The 19869-nt window shown below is 38.7% G+C and overlaps 1 protein-coding gene across 7 annotated transcripts in view; it reads right to left on the bottom strand.

Annotated features, from left to right (window-relative positions):
• Nucleotides 1-2451: 2451 nt before the first annotated feature.
• ptprua (protein tyrosine phosphatase receptor type Ua) overlaps nt 2452-19869 on the bottom strand; it is a 183936-nt gene continuing 166518 nt past the window's right edge. For 5 of the 7 annotated variants that reach the window (XM_043218191.1, XM_043218195.1, XM_043218193.1 and 2 more), the window contains 10 exons: nt 19580-19677; nt 18966-19082; nt 18621-18775; nt 16798-16933; nt 13619-13768; nt 10415-10729; nt 7845-7970; nt 6023-6180; nt 5309-5444; nt 2452-3771 (listed from right to left, as the gene is read on the bottom strand). In XM_043218191.1, the coding sequence (XP_043074126.1) occupies nt 3709-3771; nt 5309-5444; nt 6023-6180; nt 7845-7970; nt 10415-10729; nt 13619-13768; nt 16798-16933; nt 18621-18775; nt 18966-19082; nt 19580-19677 (1454 nt within the window). In that variant the 3' untranslated portion in view covers nt 2452-3708. The remainder of the gene's footprint in view (nt 3772-5308; nt 5445-6022; nt 6181-7844; nt 7971-10414; nt 10730-13618; nt 13769-16797; nt 16934-18620; nt 18776-18965; nt 19083-19579; nt 19678-19869) is intronic. The other 2 variants (XM_043218192.1, XM_043218196.1) reach the window with 1 other exon arrangement.

Genomic DNA, 19869 nt, shown 5'->3' with positions numbered 1-19869 from the left:
AGTCAGAATTGTGATATGTGTACTCGAAATTGCTAGATATAAGCTCAGAATTGCATGATACAAAGTCAAAATTCTTAATGTATAAAGTCACAATTCTTTTTTTCTTGTAATCCTGGCTTAATTGCGACATGGTTCTGAGAAAATTCGTGAGAATTGCGAGTTTTTATAATGAAATTCGAAGGAAACAAAGTCAGAATTGCGAGTCTGTATCATGCAATTAGGAATAAAAAAATGCAGAATTGTGAGATAAAAAGTCACAATATTTTTGGTAGGTGGAATTTTGTGAATGAAAAATTTTAAACTACCCTTTGTGACTGAGGAACAGCATTTAATGGCCTTTATTTAGATCAAACAGTAGAGCATGGACAAAGATTATGGGTTGATCCCCAATGAAAGCTAGAACTGATGTGTACCTCAAATGCAATGTAAGTTGCTTCATATAAAGGTGTCTGTCAAATGTATTACAACTTAAACTCCAGAAATGTTGGGACATTTTTTTTTTTTTTTGTTGCAGAAAATGATAACTTAATTTCAAATCACAAGAGCCAATATTTTATTCACAGTAGCACATAGATAACATAACAAATGTGCAATGGCACAATTTTATTACATTTACATTTACATTTAGTCATTTTGCAGACGCTTTTATCCAAAGCGACTTACAATTGAGAGTACAACAGCGATTCATTTTTTTAGAGAGACAAACAGACAGTGTAAGTGCTTATAACACCCAGTCACAGGGAGTGTTCAAATTAGTACATGCCAGAAGGGAAGGAATAAACAAGGGGGATAAGAAGAGAGACAGAGACAGTGAGAGTGAGAGTTTTTTTTTTTTTTTTTTTTTTTTTTTTTTTTTTTTTTTTATGATGAGGTCAGGTATTGCTGAAAGATGTGAGTTTTCAGCAGTTTCTTAAAGATTGACAGAGATCCAGCATTCCGGATATGTACGGGAAGATCGTTCCACCAGCCAGGAACAGAGAACGAGAAAGTTCTGGAGAGTGATTTCGAGCCTCTTTGAGATGGTACCATGAGGCGTCGCTCGCTAGCAGATCTCAGACTTCTAGAGGGTGTGTAGATTTGTAATAGTGAGTGGAAGTAGACCGGTGCCGAGTCTGTGGTTGTTCTATATGCAAGCATCAGTGCCTTGAACTTGATGCGAGCTGCAATCGGTAGCCAATGTAAGGAGATAAAGAGAGGTGTAACATGGGTTCTCTTGGGCTCTTGGGGATTTTATGCACAGAATTATCATAAATTTTAATTGCCTGCTACAGATCTCAAAATAGCGTGGGCATGTTTACCCTGGTGTAGCATCTCCTCTTCTTTTCAAAATAGTTTGAAGACGTCTGGGCTTCGAGGTTTCTTCCGAGTTTCTGCAGTTTTTGGTGTTGAAATTTGCCTGACATAGGTTTCCAGCTGCTAAAGACTTTGTGGTTGTCTTAGGCATATTTTTACTTTAATGATGCCCCGAATTTTCTCTACAGCTGAAAGATCTGGACAGCAGTAGGTCAAATTCAGCTCAGGACACTTCTACTACGAAGCCATGCTGTTGTAACAGCTGCAGTATGTGTTTTGTATTGTCCTGCTGAAATACACAAGACCTTTCCTGAAATAGACGTCATCTGGAGGGGAGCATATGTTGCACTAAAACCTGTATATACCTTTGAGCATTCAAAGTGCTTTCCAAAGCATTAAGCTGTCCATACCGTATGCACTCATGCCATCAGAGATGCTGCTTTTGAACCGAATGCTGATAACACACTGGATGATATCCCTCCTCTTTAGACTGAAGGACGTGGCGTCTGTGATTTCCAGCAACGTCACATTTAGACTCATCTGACCTTAGAATACTTTTCTACTTTTCCACAAACTGTCCATTTTAAATGAGCCTTGGCCCACAGGACAAGATGGCTCTTCTGGACCATCTTCCCATACGCATGATAGAGCTTTAGTTGTCAGCTGCAGATGGCAGAGCGGATTGTGTTTACCGACAGTGGTTTCTGGAAGTATTCCTGAGCCCATTTACTAATGTCAATGACAGAATCATGTCGATGAGTGATGCAGTGTGGCCCTGTTGTGAAGATCACGAGCATCCAACTAAGGTCTTCAGCTGTGTCCCTTACACACGCTCATGTCTTTTAGCTTTAATTTAAAAAAAAAAAAATGTTGGACCAATTTGGATTGTAATATAACACAAACAGAGCTGCTCCCAGTCACTGAAAACAACACATCATGAATTGCTCACATGCAGTAAACTGTGACAGAAGTGCTAAGGATATCCAGCAGAGAGCTGGATGATAGAACTGCTAGATCTTAACTAAAAATCTCACCGTTTCATTTCCTTGCTGTCAAGGAGAAACACTTTCTTCTTCTTCTTCTTTTTTAATTTCCTATGTGTATTTCTATTTGGAAAACAAATGTGATACAAACCCAACAACAATAATGAAAATGAGATTAAAGGAACATCGGAATGTTTTATTCATTCATGTTACATTTTTTTTATTATTTTTTTTTTCTTTTTTACAAAATAAAACACAACCAATAAATACAAAGATAAAAAGCAACTTTTTGGCGACTGCCTTGTATTCCAATAGTAGCATTTTTGTTTCTTTTATATAGTTGCGTATCTTTTTTTTCCGTTTGTTTGTTTTACTGCACTCAATGACAGCGGGCATCGGCACCCAAAGCAGACGGCTCACAATGGATTGCAATGAAACATGAAACAGGCATGCAGATCCATGAGTGATCCTCTTCTCTCTCTCTCTCTCTCTCACACACACACACACACACACCCATACAAAAATGAGTTGGCACATTAAAGACAACATCTAGAAACATTTTGTTTGTTTTTGCAAAATAGATATTATATATACACAAAAAAAACAAGAAATAAACCCAGATACCATCTTTGCATCTCTCACCACTTTAGAGTGTCACTTTAAGATTTAAAGGTGAAGTGTCTCATTTCTGCACCACTAGCATCACTAAACATTTGCGAGATCGTTTTCAAAAACGCTCGTGAACACGTCCCCTCGTTTGTCACTGTTCAGCCAAAAAGTCAGTCCCGCCCTAAACTCACGCCATTGGTCGAGTCAATGCTGCTCAAACAGAGCGATGTTTTGATAGCGCCACAGTGTTACACTTTTGATGAGAAGCTGGGATAGGAGATTAACATCAATTATACACATCACCTTTAATAATTCAATGAAAAGAAAACCTCCATCAGCCATGGCATTCTTACATTCAAGGTATGCTTTCGGGTAAAATCAGGTGCATCGGTACAGTAGATCGAGTTTAACAATACACGTAAATGTACAAACACAATATCACCCATGTCGTTGCATGGTTTCGTTATTATTCAGAGCGATTTCCTCCTGCTTGGTGCGTAAGGCAGAGAGCCAGTCACATGATCAGAGACGCATGTCGTAATCTCCAAGCTGCTGAAACCTCATTGACTCCTTCGCGGGTTTGGCAGGAATATCTGGCACAGAAGGTCGTGGAGGAGAGAACGTCAAAACGGAAAGTGCACAGAGGACAACAGAGGTCGAAGGTTAAAGAGATGTGCCGAGTCCCACTCTTGGTGTAGATGTGCATTCTCACTGGAGGACAGAAGGCTCGTTCAAGTGGGCTGGATTGACCCAAGCGAAAGGAAACAGAGGAGGCAAGGTGAAGAGGTTGAAGCCGGTGTCGATCGGGTCTGGAGCTCTCGTGTTATCTGACCTCCAGGCAGTCCAGGTACTCCAGAGCCAGCTCGTAGCAGAACCTGTACTGCTCCTGCCAACAACAGTGAAGCTACGTCACATTCACCCTTATAACGCTACTCGATTTTTATATTTGAAGAAAAATATCGGCCTCATTGATCCGATAATAAAAAAACATGATTATGTTATATTATGTTTCACGATTATAATGACAATAAAGGCTGTCTTAGATTTCTCACGACAGAACAAGAGAGACAGAGGAAACAAATGCACACTTTAAAGAAATGAGTTCTCCAGGTTCTGCATCATTATGCATAATTGTGCACATCCATTATGAAAAAAAAAAACATAGGTTAACTGCTGTTGTTGCCGTTTTTACTAACTGCAGAGTATGTACATATGGGAATATGTATATAGAAATGTGCACAGAAAAAAAAATTGTCACTCCAGTTCATTTTCGTCCTGGCATTTTAATTTTTTTTTATACATTTTTTTTAAGAATTATGAGTTTTAATAATTCCAAATAGTCGAATCGAATCGGATATGATCATATACCAGTTACAGTCTTTGCTTTGCATCTTAATCTTAAGGTAAAGAACTAATCAAATCATTGTAAGCGGGGTTTGATTTGAACTTTTTTACTCACCAGTCAATTTGGCTACTTTTTTAAGTTACCTGCCATTCATAACTTCTACTAGTCAGTTGTTTGTTATGTATGTATGTATTTATTTATTTATCCATCCATCCATCCATCCATCCATCCATCCATCCATCCATCCAAAATGACTCAACAGCTTGTGGCTTTCAAAACTGAATATGACGAAGAGGCCATTGCAAATCACCTGAACTTTGCATGGGGAACAAATGTATATAAACTTGCCCAAGAAATAATAAGTGAACATTGTTTTCAAAAAGTAGAGCACCAAATTAGCTAGTGATTTCAGTTATACATGCATGCAACACAAAACAATTTAAATTTGTACAATTAAAAAGTTCAAAAGAGTGATACATATTGGTTAAAGGTTTGATTTAAGCAACAGCAGATCTGTAGCAAATTAGGATGCACAAGTCCCATCCAATAATTAGAAATGGCCCCTAAAATTTCAAAAAGGTTTAAAAGGCTGCTCTGCCTCAGCGTTCTGACAGTGATGTCAATATTATTGAAATAACCAACCAAATGAATGTAGGCATGGTTTACAGTTAACAGAAGCAGAGTGAATTTGAGCATGAAACATCAAAAGGTGAGGTAAAATGAGATAAAAACAACTGAATTGTGAACTGACAGTAATATCCAGTGAACTGGAAACGTGGTATAATTCATGTAATGTCATTCCAAATTGAATGTGACGAGAAATGAACCGTTTCGCATTTTGATCACACAAATAAGAGTGGATGAGTGCGTAATTTTAAATATGATCTTCAGATAGTTCAAAATGATTACCTCCCAAGTAAAATTATATTTAGGATTTGTATTTATTTATGTTTTATTCATGTTTAAGACATGGCTGGAGCCTTCAATAGTAACACTGAAGGCTGGCAGTGTCTGAGGTTAGCATTAGTGCCAGACCAAACACAACTAACTAGTTACTGACAAAAGTAAGCCCACTAACCATTGACTCCACCATGTTGGGCTTAGAGTTGCGGAGAGTCTTGACGGCGTAGAACACATCCACCATGTTGTGATGGTGCACCATCTCCATTATCATGGTGCAGGCGCAGAAAGTGCCACTGCGTCCGCCGCCGTTCCTTAAAGACATCAATATGTCGTTTCATTAGCATCTTGAAGAAAAGCAGCGGCTTGTAACACATGAAGGAGCGGGATCTGAGCAGCACACTTTCAGAGCTTGTGTGGATTATTGTATTAGAGATGTCTGGAGGGGATAGTTGTGAAAGAGGCATATTTGTGCCACCACAGAAATCTGCAATACTTCTGAGCACGAAGGAGCGGAAAGTACCAGTGCGCTCTGGGGAAAAGTCATGCAATAAAAATGTCACATCCTACTGAGCTAAGATCATTTCCCTTGGGCTACTGATAGAGGAAGGGCACCCCAGCGCAGATGCTTTGAAGCGTGATACGCTGCGTCTCTCATTAATAGTGAATAGACGTATTAAACTACAGGAAAGTGCAGGTGGCAGGTACAAATCCCGAGGCCAGTGCACTGAGGAAAATGAAGACAGGAAAAAGCAGCCAGAGATTAAGTGCTTTAAGCTGATTTTTACTGTTGGGTGGCCAGGAGCAAAGGAGACCTGGGTTGTATAATCAACACAATGAAGTGTGATGGCTCTCCAATTAGCATTTGGAAGCGGAGCCGCGTGAAACTTACAGGCAGTGCACTACAGTGCGACCGTCGCCGCACTCCCTCTGCCACTTCTGCACTTGTGCCAGAAGGTTGAGAAAGGCCTTCTTAGAGTCTGGGATTTCACGATAAGCCGACCAGCGCAGGAACTGGAAATGTCGCACTACCAGATGACCTTCCTGCAGCTGAACGATAAAGACAGAGAGAACAAGAGGAGAAGAAAGAGAAAACATTAATAGGAATAAAAGAAGAGCACAGCAGCGGGTCAAAGAAGTTTGCTGCTGTTTTTTACAGATAGGGGCAACTTTGGTGTAGTAAATATTAATATTTTACAATAATATTAAAAAGGGATTAGCATGAAATGTGGTGATTTTGATCTGTGCGACCTCAGAGATCGAAACCTTCTTGAGTGTAACCAATAATTAAAACTACACAATAAGAACTGATATTCATCATTTTAATAATAAAAATGGTTTCTAAATTTTTAACTATTTTAACCTTTTTTTAACTCTATGAATATGAATAACCATATATTTTTTCATAATGTTTAGACATTTCTAAATACTGGATTTAACTTTATATTATGCGCCTTCACTACTATTTACCTACATCAGAAAATACGTACAATGTACTTACTGTCTTCATATTGTATTGCAAAACACATTTGCTGCTAATAAGGGTGGGTTACGGGCACGTTTAGGGAAAGGGAGGTTTAAGGGTGGATTAAAGTGCAATTATAAATGTAAGAAATTAGTTACAGATGTATAAAGCACCACATTTCACTCACCTTTTCAGGAACTTTTCTGAATCCCATTCGTGGAACATCTACTGTACGTCAAACATTCATTTCAAAACTGCGCACGATATTCAGACGGATCCTCTGAGTATTAATTAGCATCTAAATTGCGCTGTAACAAATCATAAAAGCATTGTTCCGTCTTGGGGCTGTCTATTTTGTCTTTATCTAGGGACGGCGCCATTTAGAAACATGATCTATCAGCGCTCTACGCCTTGTACCTTTTTGGGGAAGCGAGACTCAGCGTTCCAGCACGGGTGCTTCTCTCTGGGGTCCTGTGAAGAGGCAGTATGGGACAATTTCTGACAATGACATGGACTGTTGGCTTGGCTTGCAGAGTCTCAAAGAGACAGAGGGGACGTGGCGACTGACAGGGGCTAGCCAAACTGACACGGGCACGGCTGGGAACGTGGCTAAAGGTTGACAGCCTGGCTGACAGGAGTGCTAAAATGGGCTAGCAATGAGAGGTGCAACATTTGGGACAAGATTTCAAAGAGACAGGATGTTGACAATGAAGCCATCAGGGGGGACTAAGGTCAGCTAGAGGTGTGAGAAAGTGGCTTTTTATCCAGACAAGTCAATATCACAAGCGCAGACCGCACTGAGAGAGACTGACACAATACGAGCAACTTTATCTCCCTCACAAACGCACATAAAGTGAGAAATAAACAGCTCTAATTCCAGCAGAGCAGCGCCACAAGCGCTAGTTTGTGAAATGGACACTTTTAATGACTGACCGCACTTTCATACCTTTGCTTTAATTTAATCGGTATAGAGTTCATTTTCAAAAAGTCTCTGAAAAGATCATTTAGCCATTAGCCTCAGTTAATTAACCTTTCCGTAGTGGCCCTGAACTCAGACAATCTCCAATCTTTAAAAAAAAAAGATGGACGTTAGAAGACGGGTCATTCGTCTAATGAGGTCTGATTTTAATGAGGTACTGTAATAAATGTCAATGCTAACACAGGGTGAGAACGGCTCGTGATTGGAAGGCACATGCAGGGGATAACATATATCTGAAGATGACTTCTCTGGCCCTATAGATAGACTCACCCGTGTGATGTTGGTCACCCTGAATAGGCGAGTGACGACGTTGTCATCGGTGGATCTGGAGAGCAGCTCCACTGTCATGGGGCCAAACTGTTGCATGCCCGTCTCAGGCCAGTACTGCAGACAGGGCTGAGAGAAATTGCACATTTAAATTGCTATTTTAATACACTCTTCTGTACACAGTATAGATCAAATGTGTTATTTAACAACAGGACAGTTAACAAACTATTAACATGACTGCAACCAACAATTATGTCAGTTTTAAGTGACACCTTTTCTTATTATTTTTTATTACTGAATTAATGGTATTTTTTTTTGTTTTCCTTTTTTTTAAAATACAGGTGTATACACACACACACACACACACACACACACACACACATATTTATTTATTCATATCTCATTGTGTTAAAATCCCATATTGTACTCTCATTAATCCAATGTAGTTAATACATTAACAGCAATTTACAATTAGCAATGCATTTTTTCAGTATTTATTAATCGTTGTTAATAAAAATACATCTGTTCATTGTTTGCTCATGTGACTTCAGGTCCATTACATAATGCTTGCAGATGCTTTTAGTTTTTTTTAGTTAATTATGAAACAAACAAAGCTAGTAACTTTCATTGTTCATGTCAACAATGAGGGTTAACCGATGTTAATTAATGGAACTGTATTGAAAAGTATAAATTTGCACCTATTAGCCTAATAACTTTTTTTTTTTTTTTTTTTTTTAAAAAGCTGCTTTTATTAGCGTCATTCATTTATTCTCCCTCATAATGATTTTAGAAGAAAAAAAAATTCCATCTAACATTATGACCCACATAAATTAATCATAGAAGATACATATTAAAGTCGATGCCAGGGGAAGAAAAAAAACAACTAAATTAATAGTTAGCAGATAGAGAAAATGGGCATCTTGCGATTAGGCGAAGGGTGAAGATAGACAGTCAAAGGATAATGGAGTCTAGGAAATGCCAGAGATAGGCTAATCAGCACTGAAAATCCAATTGCAGCCCACCAAGATAAATAATCCTTGCTCATTTCTCCATATCGCCTGCATTTTCTAGTCCAATCTCCCACTAGATTACCATTTGCTCATGTGTCAATTAATTTTCGCTCACGCCAGTTGCAGACAGATCTAATCCAGCGCAGTGTTATTTGAAACGAGCAGGCGTGAAACAGCTTCAGCCATGTATTTCCAATGAGAGAGACACAGAGATATTGATACAGATGAGATAGAAACTGATAAATCCCTGTCACAGTCATGCATATTACCAGAATGACAACGTGCCGAAGAAGATAAATATTCATCCGAACACACTCAGACAGATCAGAAAAGGGTGACTGTAGCAGAAGGAGAACAGAGAGATATTTCTAGAAAGTTAGATGACTAACTGAGTGTGATAATGTCTGGAAAAACATTCGCACACGTCAGAAAGAAGCCAGGAAACTGGAATAACTAAAATAATCTTGTGCAGATCACCACACACACACACACACACATAGGTATTATCAGGTGAGCCTTAAAGATGGCACACACTAATTTTGGATTCAGTGGAATAATGTGCACCAGACATGCTTTATCATGGAGAACAGGTCACAGAGCTTGTCTGTGGGGGAGAGGAGGAGAGAAAATCAGGGGTATGTTGGGATCCCAGTGAGTTTGTCCTTTCCATTGCCAATTTAGACAAGACAAACACATTATCAATGTGGGGAGCCTCAAATGAAAGGCACGTTGCGTGTTTGCTGTTCACCCAGAGTGAGAATTACGAGCTCCGAGGGGGGGTGGTGGTCTGACCTACCAAAGAACAGCTTGAGAACTCTTGAAGACTTCAAAACAAATGGGTGTAGGGGGTCTTAAAATATGCGCGATTATTTTCGTTTCTGGCCCATACTGACTTTTCTTTAGTCACATGGGGAACAAAAAGTAAAAACGTAACAAAAGACTGTGAACTGAACATTTTTCGGTTGTGATTTGGACAACTTTAATTTGCGGAAACCAATTTTGCAATGTTAAAGTAATTTCTTTATATGTCAGTTTGTTATACTGTAACTGCATGTTTTATTTTATTTAGATAAATGTTTCATTTGCAAAAACCAATAAACGTCACTTTAAAATAAAAAATTATACATATAGCGCAATTTTGTCAAAAAAGCAGACACTTTTGAACGTTAGCATCACATACCCAGCTTCACGGGTTTTCACAGACGCTAGGTTTGTTCAGTAGCTCATGGAGTACAGCTATGTACTATTTTTGAGAGGCAGGAAGCTCCGTTGTAACTACGGTTTGACAAAATAGATCAAATCTGTGTAAAAGGAAGTCGAAACGACACGGTTGCATTTATATCAGTTTTGCATTTGTCAACACTATCAGGCAGGTTTAGGGTTGGATTTGGTGTAGGGCATATTTCCAACGTGATAAAGCATTGACTTTAAAGTCCACGGATATTTAAATTCTGAACCGTCGCAACTGAAGCGAAGTAATAAAAAGTGCCAGGGTTCACGTATTAAACCTGTAGTCGTAGTGAGTGTCGTAAACATCGTGGGTTGTTAACCTGGCTCTCTTACCCAGGCTGAGTTGGACTGGTTGAGCTGGTTAAGCATGACGATGGAGGTACAGCCGTAGTCAAACACCAGTCTCCAGAAGTCTGCGGTGGTGGTGGGCAGGGGGTGAGGGGTCACCACGAACGCGGCAGGCTGCAGGAAGCTGTCCATCAGTGCGGCATTTATATAGTTGTTGCCGTCGCCTTCGGTGGAGACGAGGAAGGCCAGCGCGCGGTCGGGCGGCAGCACATCCATGCTCCGGTTCTTCTCGCGGTTACGGGGCAGCAGAGACACGCTGCACTCCTCCACATCCAGATGAGGAGTCACAGAGTTCAGAGTCTGCAGACACACAGAGATCAAAGGATGGCTGAATGCGCTCAAAGGACGTGCAACGATATAACTGACTATGTTTACATGCACTTAGTTTCTAGCGCTTATCGTATATTTGATACTGTTCAGCGCTTTGATACTATCCGTATTGTTAAAAGCGCTATATAAATAAAACTGACTGATTGATTGATTAAAATGCGCACAAAAAATGTAATTATTTATGTTAAGAGAAACATGCAGTTTTCATATTCTTATTATTCACTAAGAATTGTGACTCATTTCTTACCGCTATATTCACATATCCCACTGCACAGGACTAATTGTGCTAATTATGCTAGCTTTAGCTTCCACTCTCTGCACAAACTTGGATACACCATCATATACCATCACACATTTATCATAGCGCAGGTTTAACGTTGAAACATTTTTATATGCTTGAACTGTTTTTGTCTATTAATTTTTTTAGGCAATTTGTGAGGACTTGAGAAGGTATCAGCTCACTGTGTGAGAGCTTGGTCGTTACTTTTTAAAAAACTAAAACTTTTATGCCTATTTAATGAACAAAAATGCTCCAAACATTTTTCTATATTACCTTATTTAAAAAAAAAAAACTAATATTTTAGCCATTACATATATAAATAAACTATTTTAACATCCAAAATAGTAGTAAAAGAAAAAAAAGTTTTAAGATTTTTGTATTATAGTGTCTATTATTTTTCACTTTTTTTTTATTATTTTTCACTCTTAATTAAGGGATCTAAAATATGGTCATGCAGAATAAAGTATTTATATGTTAATAGTTACTTAATAGTCTAGTTAATAGTAAGAAATTATTTTGATTATCATATTATTATTATTATTTTGTCTAGCATATCTGTAAAATAGGTTAAGGCAGCACTAAATACTTTAAAACTAAAATAAAACTATTTTATGACCCCTCTTTTTAACCAATAACATTTTTCAGATTCTGTAAGACCTATGCAAACCAACAACCTCAAGTGTAGACAGAAAAAAAGCACTGGAAGCTGGAATGATCTTGTCTCGGGCAAATAACGTCTCCAAAGCTTAATGGCTGAGTATAAATGCACACTGGTCACAAATGAATACTTCCGCTATGAGCCTTGAGGTGAATGAATCAGACTGGGAATTATGCAGATTATTACACTGATGGGTGAAGTGCTTCGATCCCGATTGGTTCTGACAGCACAAATGGGACATTACAAAGATTACGCTGCCTGCGAGGAGGCCGTGGACAGGTACGCGGTCTCAGAGCGGCAGGCATGAAGCCATTAATAGCTTAATGCTGAAAACACACGCGAGTGGAACAGTAAGGTGAGGGAACACCTCATTAAACCCTCTCTAAACGAATGAAAATAGACTCTACAGCTGGTTGACTTCATCGTGGCTTGAGCTGCGAGTTAGTATGCAGCACTTAACCCCGGATGAAACAAAATGACACGATTTGCATAAAGTCCCACTGGAAATATCCTAAAATTAAAAACCCAAGCCTCTATCATAGTCTGATCTCTACATTAGTGCTATATACACTTCGCTTAAGTGAATATATACACTTTTTTAGTAGTTTTAATTCTGTGCGTGAATCGAACCCCTCTTCAGTGTAAGTCTGTGGCGTTGTTTAGCTTCTTTTTAAGTAAAAATATCAATCGACGTTACTGAATGAAGCTATATACATTCAATCCAAAGCGGATTTTGATGGGTTAAACCGGGTAGCAACTGCAGATTACCAATTTTTACAGCGTTCTCTCTTTGCTTACAGTAACAAAAAAAAAGAAAAAGAAAGTGTAAAAATCATTAAAATGCATGAGGTTTTAATCACTTGCTTCAATCAGTGCTCCTAATTTTCCCAAAGACAACTCCAATTACACACCATACATCACACAATCTCAGCTCATTTTTCACTTAAACGATTCTGCATATATTATGCTCGGTCTCCTAATACGGTCAGAAGTTTTCCTACAGCGGTCCGCGGGTGTTTTGCTTATTAAAACGAGCGTTCCCTAAGCGATCTTAACTTGTCGGTGTGTTTCAGCGCTACCTCCCGCTTCGACCAATCAGGATACAGTCAATGTGCTTGAACGAGTGACATCCGCAGCGCATTAACAGAGACCACAACATTAAATCGGCCTGTAATCAGACTCCAATCAGCACTAATATTGCTGGATATTAACTTGCTAAGAAAGTAATAAGCAATAGGCATGATAATGGTTGCCTCAACTCATGGGTCATAAAAGGACACATCCTTATATTTCCTAGAAAAATGAAATAGCAAGAGTGAATAAAAAAAAAAAGGTAATCCGTGGCTTTGTTCGCAGTTCTGTGAGAATCTCGTGACCCTGGAACTCATAAACTCGACTAGTTGACTTCTCGAGCTGAAAAGCGAAACAATAATGCGATTTATAAGAACCGGTTTCTTTTTAAATATGCTTTAAAATGCATTTTATCCCTGTGATGAATTTTCAGCATCATTAATCTAGCCTTCATTTGATCTTTCCGATATGGATCACCGAAGATGGGAGTGATGATTAAGCTTCACATTTAAAAATATATTCAGTTATTTTAAATTGTTAGCATATTTCACAACACTAACCGTTTTCATTGCATTTCTGATCTAATATATACAGCCCAGTATTTTTTTTTTTATGTCAACACTTTTGGCTGGTAGAGTATGTTAACTAAAATATAACTAAGTCTAAGTGACTAAAATCACGACACCAATCTGGTTAGTGACATTCTGGAACTCCGATACACTCTATGGCCAACAAAAGAAAGCGAAGATCATCTTGTATGTAACCTTCTTCAGGGAACGGAGACGTCACGTCGGATGACAGACGAATTGGGATCGACCGACTGAAAGGGAAAGTATTTCAGCTCATTCACCTGAAACTCTTCTCTCAGTTGAGAGGTGTTGGTCTGAGAATCCACACTCAGCATGTCCTTATAGCTGAGAGCAAACTCGCTGATGGGGATGGCGGTCTCTCCGCACAGGCAGGCCTCTAGTATGGCATCATGGATGAATATATACTGCTCCTGAAAGAGAGATTGACGCAGAAAGAGTCAGCTCAGGACGGAAAACTGCTTCGAAAGAAATGAGGCCATGTCAAAACATCCACGATGCAGTGTCCAATTATTTGCTTTTATCTAGCTTTAATTAAAAATGATGTGACAAAATGTCAGAAAGATTAATCGAGGGGGCAAATATTAGCTTAATTTAGCAGTGTAGGAGGGAAATGTCAAAGTCAATCAAATCTATATTCCCACATAGAGATGTAAAACACGTTTCATCTACAAATGGCCATCAGCAGAATGACTTTAGATATTGTGGTGCATGACAATAGTTATTCTTTCATATCATTTTCTGAAGAAAATGTGAGTTGTGCTTGCCCATGCGAACAAGCTTTCACTGGGGTAGTTAAAGTGTATAGAGTCTATGCGGTTTTTAGAATAGTTGCTTATAGACTTAAGTAATGCAGGCCCATCGGAAAAAAGTGTCCGTGGTAACATTGCTGAAAATTGGGAAATTTGGCAACATTTTTAATGTGTTGGTTAATGCTGTTTTGCGCTTGAAAATAAAGAAATAGCAAACTGGCGACATTAATAAAAAGCTAAATATTATATAAAAAAGCATTTGACAAATGAACTCTATATATATTCCAGTTATATATAATATATACATATATAATCCAGTTTCTCGTATTTCTCTAGTCTACTATACTAATATCTCTCCCGAACCGGTCATGCGATTTTAAATCTTGTTCAGGTTGGACGGCACAATGAAATCTAATTAAGCTAGTAAAGAAAAATCTGTAACCTTAAATATGAGCAATAAAAACAGTGACTGCCATATCGAGCAAGCATCGTGAGTGTCAGTATTAATCTCTCAAGTGTTTTCTTTTGAATCTGCCTTTCTCTTTATCAAAAGGTTAAAGGTCACGCATCAGGCGTCTGTTTTATCTCTGTCGAGGGAGAACACCAAACCAGCCTTCAGCTTGCTGTCCTCAATTCATATATAATCAGCAACAGTGTGTAACAATGAAGGCAGAGATTTCTTATGCATTATAAATCAGTCTAGACAGCATGGCAAGATGTATTTCATGGCCTCGCTTTTGTCTTGAAAGCATTCTTGTGATATTAAGGGAACAGTGATTATACGTCGAATTATGGTTTGCTCTTTGTTGTCCAGCCCCTTGAGGGTTGACTTGAATGGGAAAATATTCACAGCTACAGTACTTTTGTCCATCAGTTTATTAACATGCAGTTCACCGACTCATTTTCTGCAGACCAACCGCATGAGTTACATAATTGAATGAATTTAAGGGGAAAAGAACAAAACGAGGATATAAATTATTCAAGAGTTACACATTTTATACTAAACTCACTTTTAATATTTCTAAATCTCATTTACCACACTTCGAGTTGTAGTCCATTGTTTTTAAATACTTATTTCTGTAAAGTTGAAAGCGAGGCGAAGTGGAAAACTGGAAGTCAGCATAAAATAATAAAATGAAAAATGAGCATTCATCCTCCTACTGCGTTTGTATTAGAGATATTAACATTACAAAGCGACAATAATTACCATTTGCAAACCATTTTACTTTTATCCATTTCATGTTCAAATCATCCAAACTTTTTCAAAACAACCAAACTTTGATCGAACAATCAAACCAAATAAAATAAAATAAAATACAAATTATAATATAAATAAATACAATAAAAATCATTATTAAATAAATCAAAGAAATTTAGCTCAAATTGTGAAATTCGTCTATTAAATTAATTCAGTGCTCACAGATTGAAGTAGTCTTTGGTTCTTTTAATTGTGATGATTTTGGCTCACATTTAACAAAAACCCACCAAATCACAATTTCAACAAATTAGAATACTTAATGTACATGTACTCAATGCTTGGTAGGGCCTCCTCTTACTTTAATTACTGCCTCAATTTGGTGTAGCGTGGAGGTTTGTGGCACTGCTGAGGTGGTATGGAAGCCCAAGTTTCTTTGACAGTGGCCTTCAGTTTGCCAGTCAAGCACACCAACAACATGGTCATTTAACCAACCTTTGGCAGTGTGGGCAAATCCAGCTGGAAAATGAAATTAGCATCTTTAAAAAGCTGTTCAGCTAGGTAATTTCTTGGTAAATGGGTAAAGTGATGTTGGTTTTCAAAAACACAATGGACCAACACCAGCAGATGACATTACACCCCAAATCATCACAGACTGTGGAAACTTAACACTTGACTTCAGGCAACTTGGACTACGAGCTTCTCCACCCTTGCTCCAGACTCTAGGACCTTGGTTTTCGAATGAAATGCAAAACTTGCAAAACTCATCTGAAAAGAGGACTTTGGACCACTGGGCAACATAGCAGTTCTTCTTCTCTTTAGCCAAGGTGCCTCTCGCACTCCTGTGGTTCAGGAGTGGCTTAACAAGAGGAATACGACAACTGTGGCCGAATTCCTGATGGCTCGTGATGCCTTGACTCCAGCAAGTTTAAGTTCAATCAAATTCTTAAATCGGTTTTGCGATAGGGCTGCAGTCCTCTCATTGGTTGTGCAACTTTTTCCTTCCACACTTTTTCCATCCACTCAACTTTCTGTTAACGTGCTTGGATACAGCACTCTGTGAACAGCCAGCTTCTTCGGCAATGAATGTTTGTGGCATACCCTCCTTGTGAAGGGGGTCAATGATTGTCTTCTGATCAGCAGTCTTCCCCATGATTGAGTAGCCCAGTGAACCCAACTGAGAGACCATTTTGAAGTCTCAGCAAGCCTTTGCAGGTGTTTGAGTTGATTAGTTGATTGGCGTGTCACCATATTCTAATTTGTTGAGATGAATTGAATAAATTGGTGGGTTTTTGTTAAATCATCACAATAAAAAAACAACAAAGACTTCAACTACTTCAGTCTGTGTGCACTGAATGTATTCAATACACGAGTTTTACAATTTGAGTTGAATTACTAAAACAAATAAACGAGATGCACCTGTAACCTGCTTACCTGCCTGGTTTAGCTGGATCTGATTAATGGATGCTTTGTTTCTGATCATTAAGTTTCTTACCTCAGTCTGGATCATGTTGATACGCCGTGAGCAGAGCGTCTTCACACAGTTATAAATGTCCACCACACCCTCACACTCCGCCATATCCAGCATCACGTCCAAAACGATATAACAGCCGGTGCGTCCGGCACCCATGCTGCAGACAAATAAAGAGACAGCTGAAGGAATGATATCTTGAGCTATTTAAAATAAATAACAAATAACATCACATGGGTCTAGAATGAAATGAGAACGAGTAAAAAGAAAAAAGAGATAGCGCCGCTCTAATTCAGCTCTGGGTAGACGCTAGTAAATGGGCTCCTTTAAGTAGAAGTACTTCACAAATTGAATTCAGTCAATTGCTAAATACACATGCAGGGTTGGGTGAAACTACCACAGCTCTTTCAAGCAGAACAGTCCAGGAGTGACTAAAACAACCGGCTGCTGCCACAGTCAATTAACCCAGCTCCCATCCTGAGTCCTTTCCAAGCCTGAACTTCAGGAGATGAGCCTGAGTCCGCACGCTACTCCACGGTACACTGATATTATCAGTTGGCAATAACACTTTACTTTCATATAGTCAAATTAAGACAAAACGAATGGGTGTAAAAAAAATAAATAAATCAGTCGTGGTGAAACATATAAACTCAAAGGCCTGGATTTCAGACACTGAACAAGAAGAGCCTCATCTAAATCAAATCAAACGCATTGTTAGTATATGAAGTATATGTGTGAAATGACTGTATGAGTATATATGAGCGCTGTCAAATGTTTAATCGTGATTAATCGCATCCAAAATCAGTTTCTGTTTACACATTATATGTAATATATGTGTGCAGCGTATATTTATTACATGCATGTAAATATTTTTTTTCATGATCACGTATTAAATATTGTTTTAAAACATTATATGAGTATAAGCATATACATATGAATATTTTCCATTTACTGTATGTACGTGTGTGTTTATGAATACATATTAAATATAAATAGCATACGCACATGCATTATGCAAATAAAAAACAATTATTTTGGATGCGAATAAATTGCCATTAATCATTTGACAGCACAAGCATATAGGATTTAGAAAGTATTTTAATGTATTTAAATTCAGTGTTATTACTATCAAGGTAATAATCGTGTATGTGCTTCCTGCAGATGCCATAAGAAATATTATGTGGGTTGGACCGGCCATCATGACAGTGAGGAATACTAATGAAATGCTTTAAAAATGAGAGAAATATCCCAGGCAATCTTGAATGAAGCACTGCTGCAGTTTAATTAAAAGATAAAGCGATAATGTTAAAGCGCGTAAAATGGAGAGATAAATTGAGGAACACATCACATCACGTGACCTGCACGAAATATGTTAGATTTTCAGGATGAATGTGGAGCAATGAGTCTTGAGGGACTGATGATCGTTTCATCGGTGTTCAGGGATGATTCATTGAATTGGTTTTCTGTCCAATTTAGTTTTATCTGATACATGGATGTCTTCTGCATGAATAAGTGAGATTGTGGGGCAGAAAAGAGTCCTTGGACCTTTTCTCTTTATAATAGGAAGCAGATGCACGGAAAATATCAAATATCTGCAGTTTGTCAAAAAAAAAAAGCAAAAACATGCTTTCATATTTGAGATCTGAAATCATCGATACTTTCAAGTAGCTTAAGACATGTTCATCTCCGTAACTAACAGCTAGAGTAACGATTTATAGCCAAACGAAATTTTACTGTAGTGGTAAATGTTAGGGGAACAATACACATCTGAAAAAGCTTCTATAATGTCATTTTTGAAGATGAGATTTTTAACTGTTACAAGGGATATCGCGGGTGGGCTATATTACCTGCAGTGGACCACCACAGGGCCAGCGTCGGGCGGCGTGGAGGCCTTGACCCGCCGGAGGAAGGCCAGCAGGCCCGTAGCATGGTACGGGACGCCGTGCTCCGGCCAGTTTGTGAAGTGGAACTGACAGACTTCATGTTTAGCTGGGTAACCCCGCTGAAACAAGACAAAATTACTCATTAGAAAAACAAAAAACATTAGAAACAGCATCAACTCATTAGAATGTTCTTACCCAAATGTTCTTACACATTTTACCACGATTTCATAATTTTAGCAAAATAACACACGGACAAACGCTCCATTAACTAATTTACATTTAGTAGCACAATACTGACAAACATCTCACCCGCTCCATGGCAAAGGTGCGTACGGTGTACTCTGCCAGGGTTTCTGTTTTCAGCAAAGTGATTTTGATGTCTCCATAGAGCTCACTGTCATCAGGCCAGTATTTACAGCACTTCATCTGAACCACAGACACACACACACACAAGTTATTTTTCTTTTCTTTTGTGTTAAAAATATCTAGCTGAATACAGTGACAACCCTTAATTTTGTTGTATATATGCACAGTCTTAAGTCTACATTTACTACATAGAACTGTTATACTCCAAGGAAACTGTGGTAACTTGACAAAAGCCAATGGATGAATAAGCCAAATGGCAAACGTATTCTCTCTCTAAGAGACCCTATAATAAGTATGATGTTACAATACTATCAACAACCGTAACCATGGTATTTCGGAGGAAAGGGGACAAAGAAAAGCTCCATTAAATGCTAAAGACAGCTGGCCGATAAAACCATTGATCAGACAGAACGTTGTCTGGCTAATGGGGTTTCTTGGTAAAGTTTATCTTCAGTAACGGTCAGCAGCGGGTCAGTGTTCGGTAATGGATGGTGTCCATTAGTGGGCGGAGGGGGCGGCCGGGCGGCCCGAAGCAGAGGTAGACTTATTCTACTCACTCTCCCCACCTCCACCAGTTTGGTGATCATCACGATGCTGTAGCAGTTCTCCTGCCAAACCATGCGCCAGAAGTCATAGATCATGTCCTGCTTGGGCCCTGCGGAGAGAGAGACGCAGCAATGAGCTTTCATGGAGAACCGTGGGAGGTGAATGATTTGAGCGCGGGATAAAGAGAGGATAGAGGTGGTTTTGTGAAATAGCGGGTCGCGACATCCACGAGGATTATATAAGAAAAGAGAAAACAGCTGCTGGGACGAGGGAGCTATCGCTTCCTATAGAAGACAAGGAA

The sequence above is a fragment of the Puntigrus tetrazona genome, chromosome 19 (genome assembly GCF_018831695.1).
Source record: "Puntigrus tetrazona isolate hp1 chromosome 19, ASM1883169v1, whole genome shotgun sequence".
NCBI classification, from domain to species: Eukaryota; Metazoa; Chordata; class Actinopteri; order Cypriniformes; family Cyprinidae; genus Puntigrus; species Puntigrus tetrazona.
Note: the sequence above shows the minus strand (reverse complement) of the source record. Positions and strands in the feature narration are given on the sequence as shown.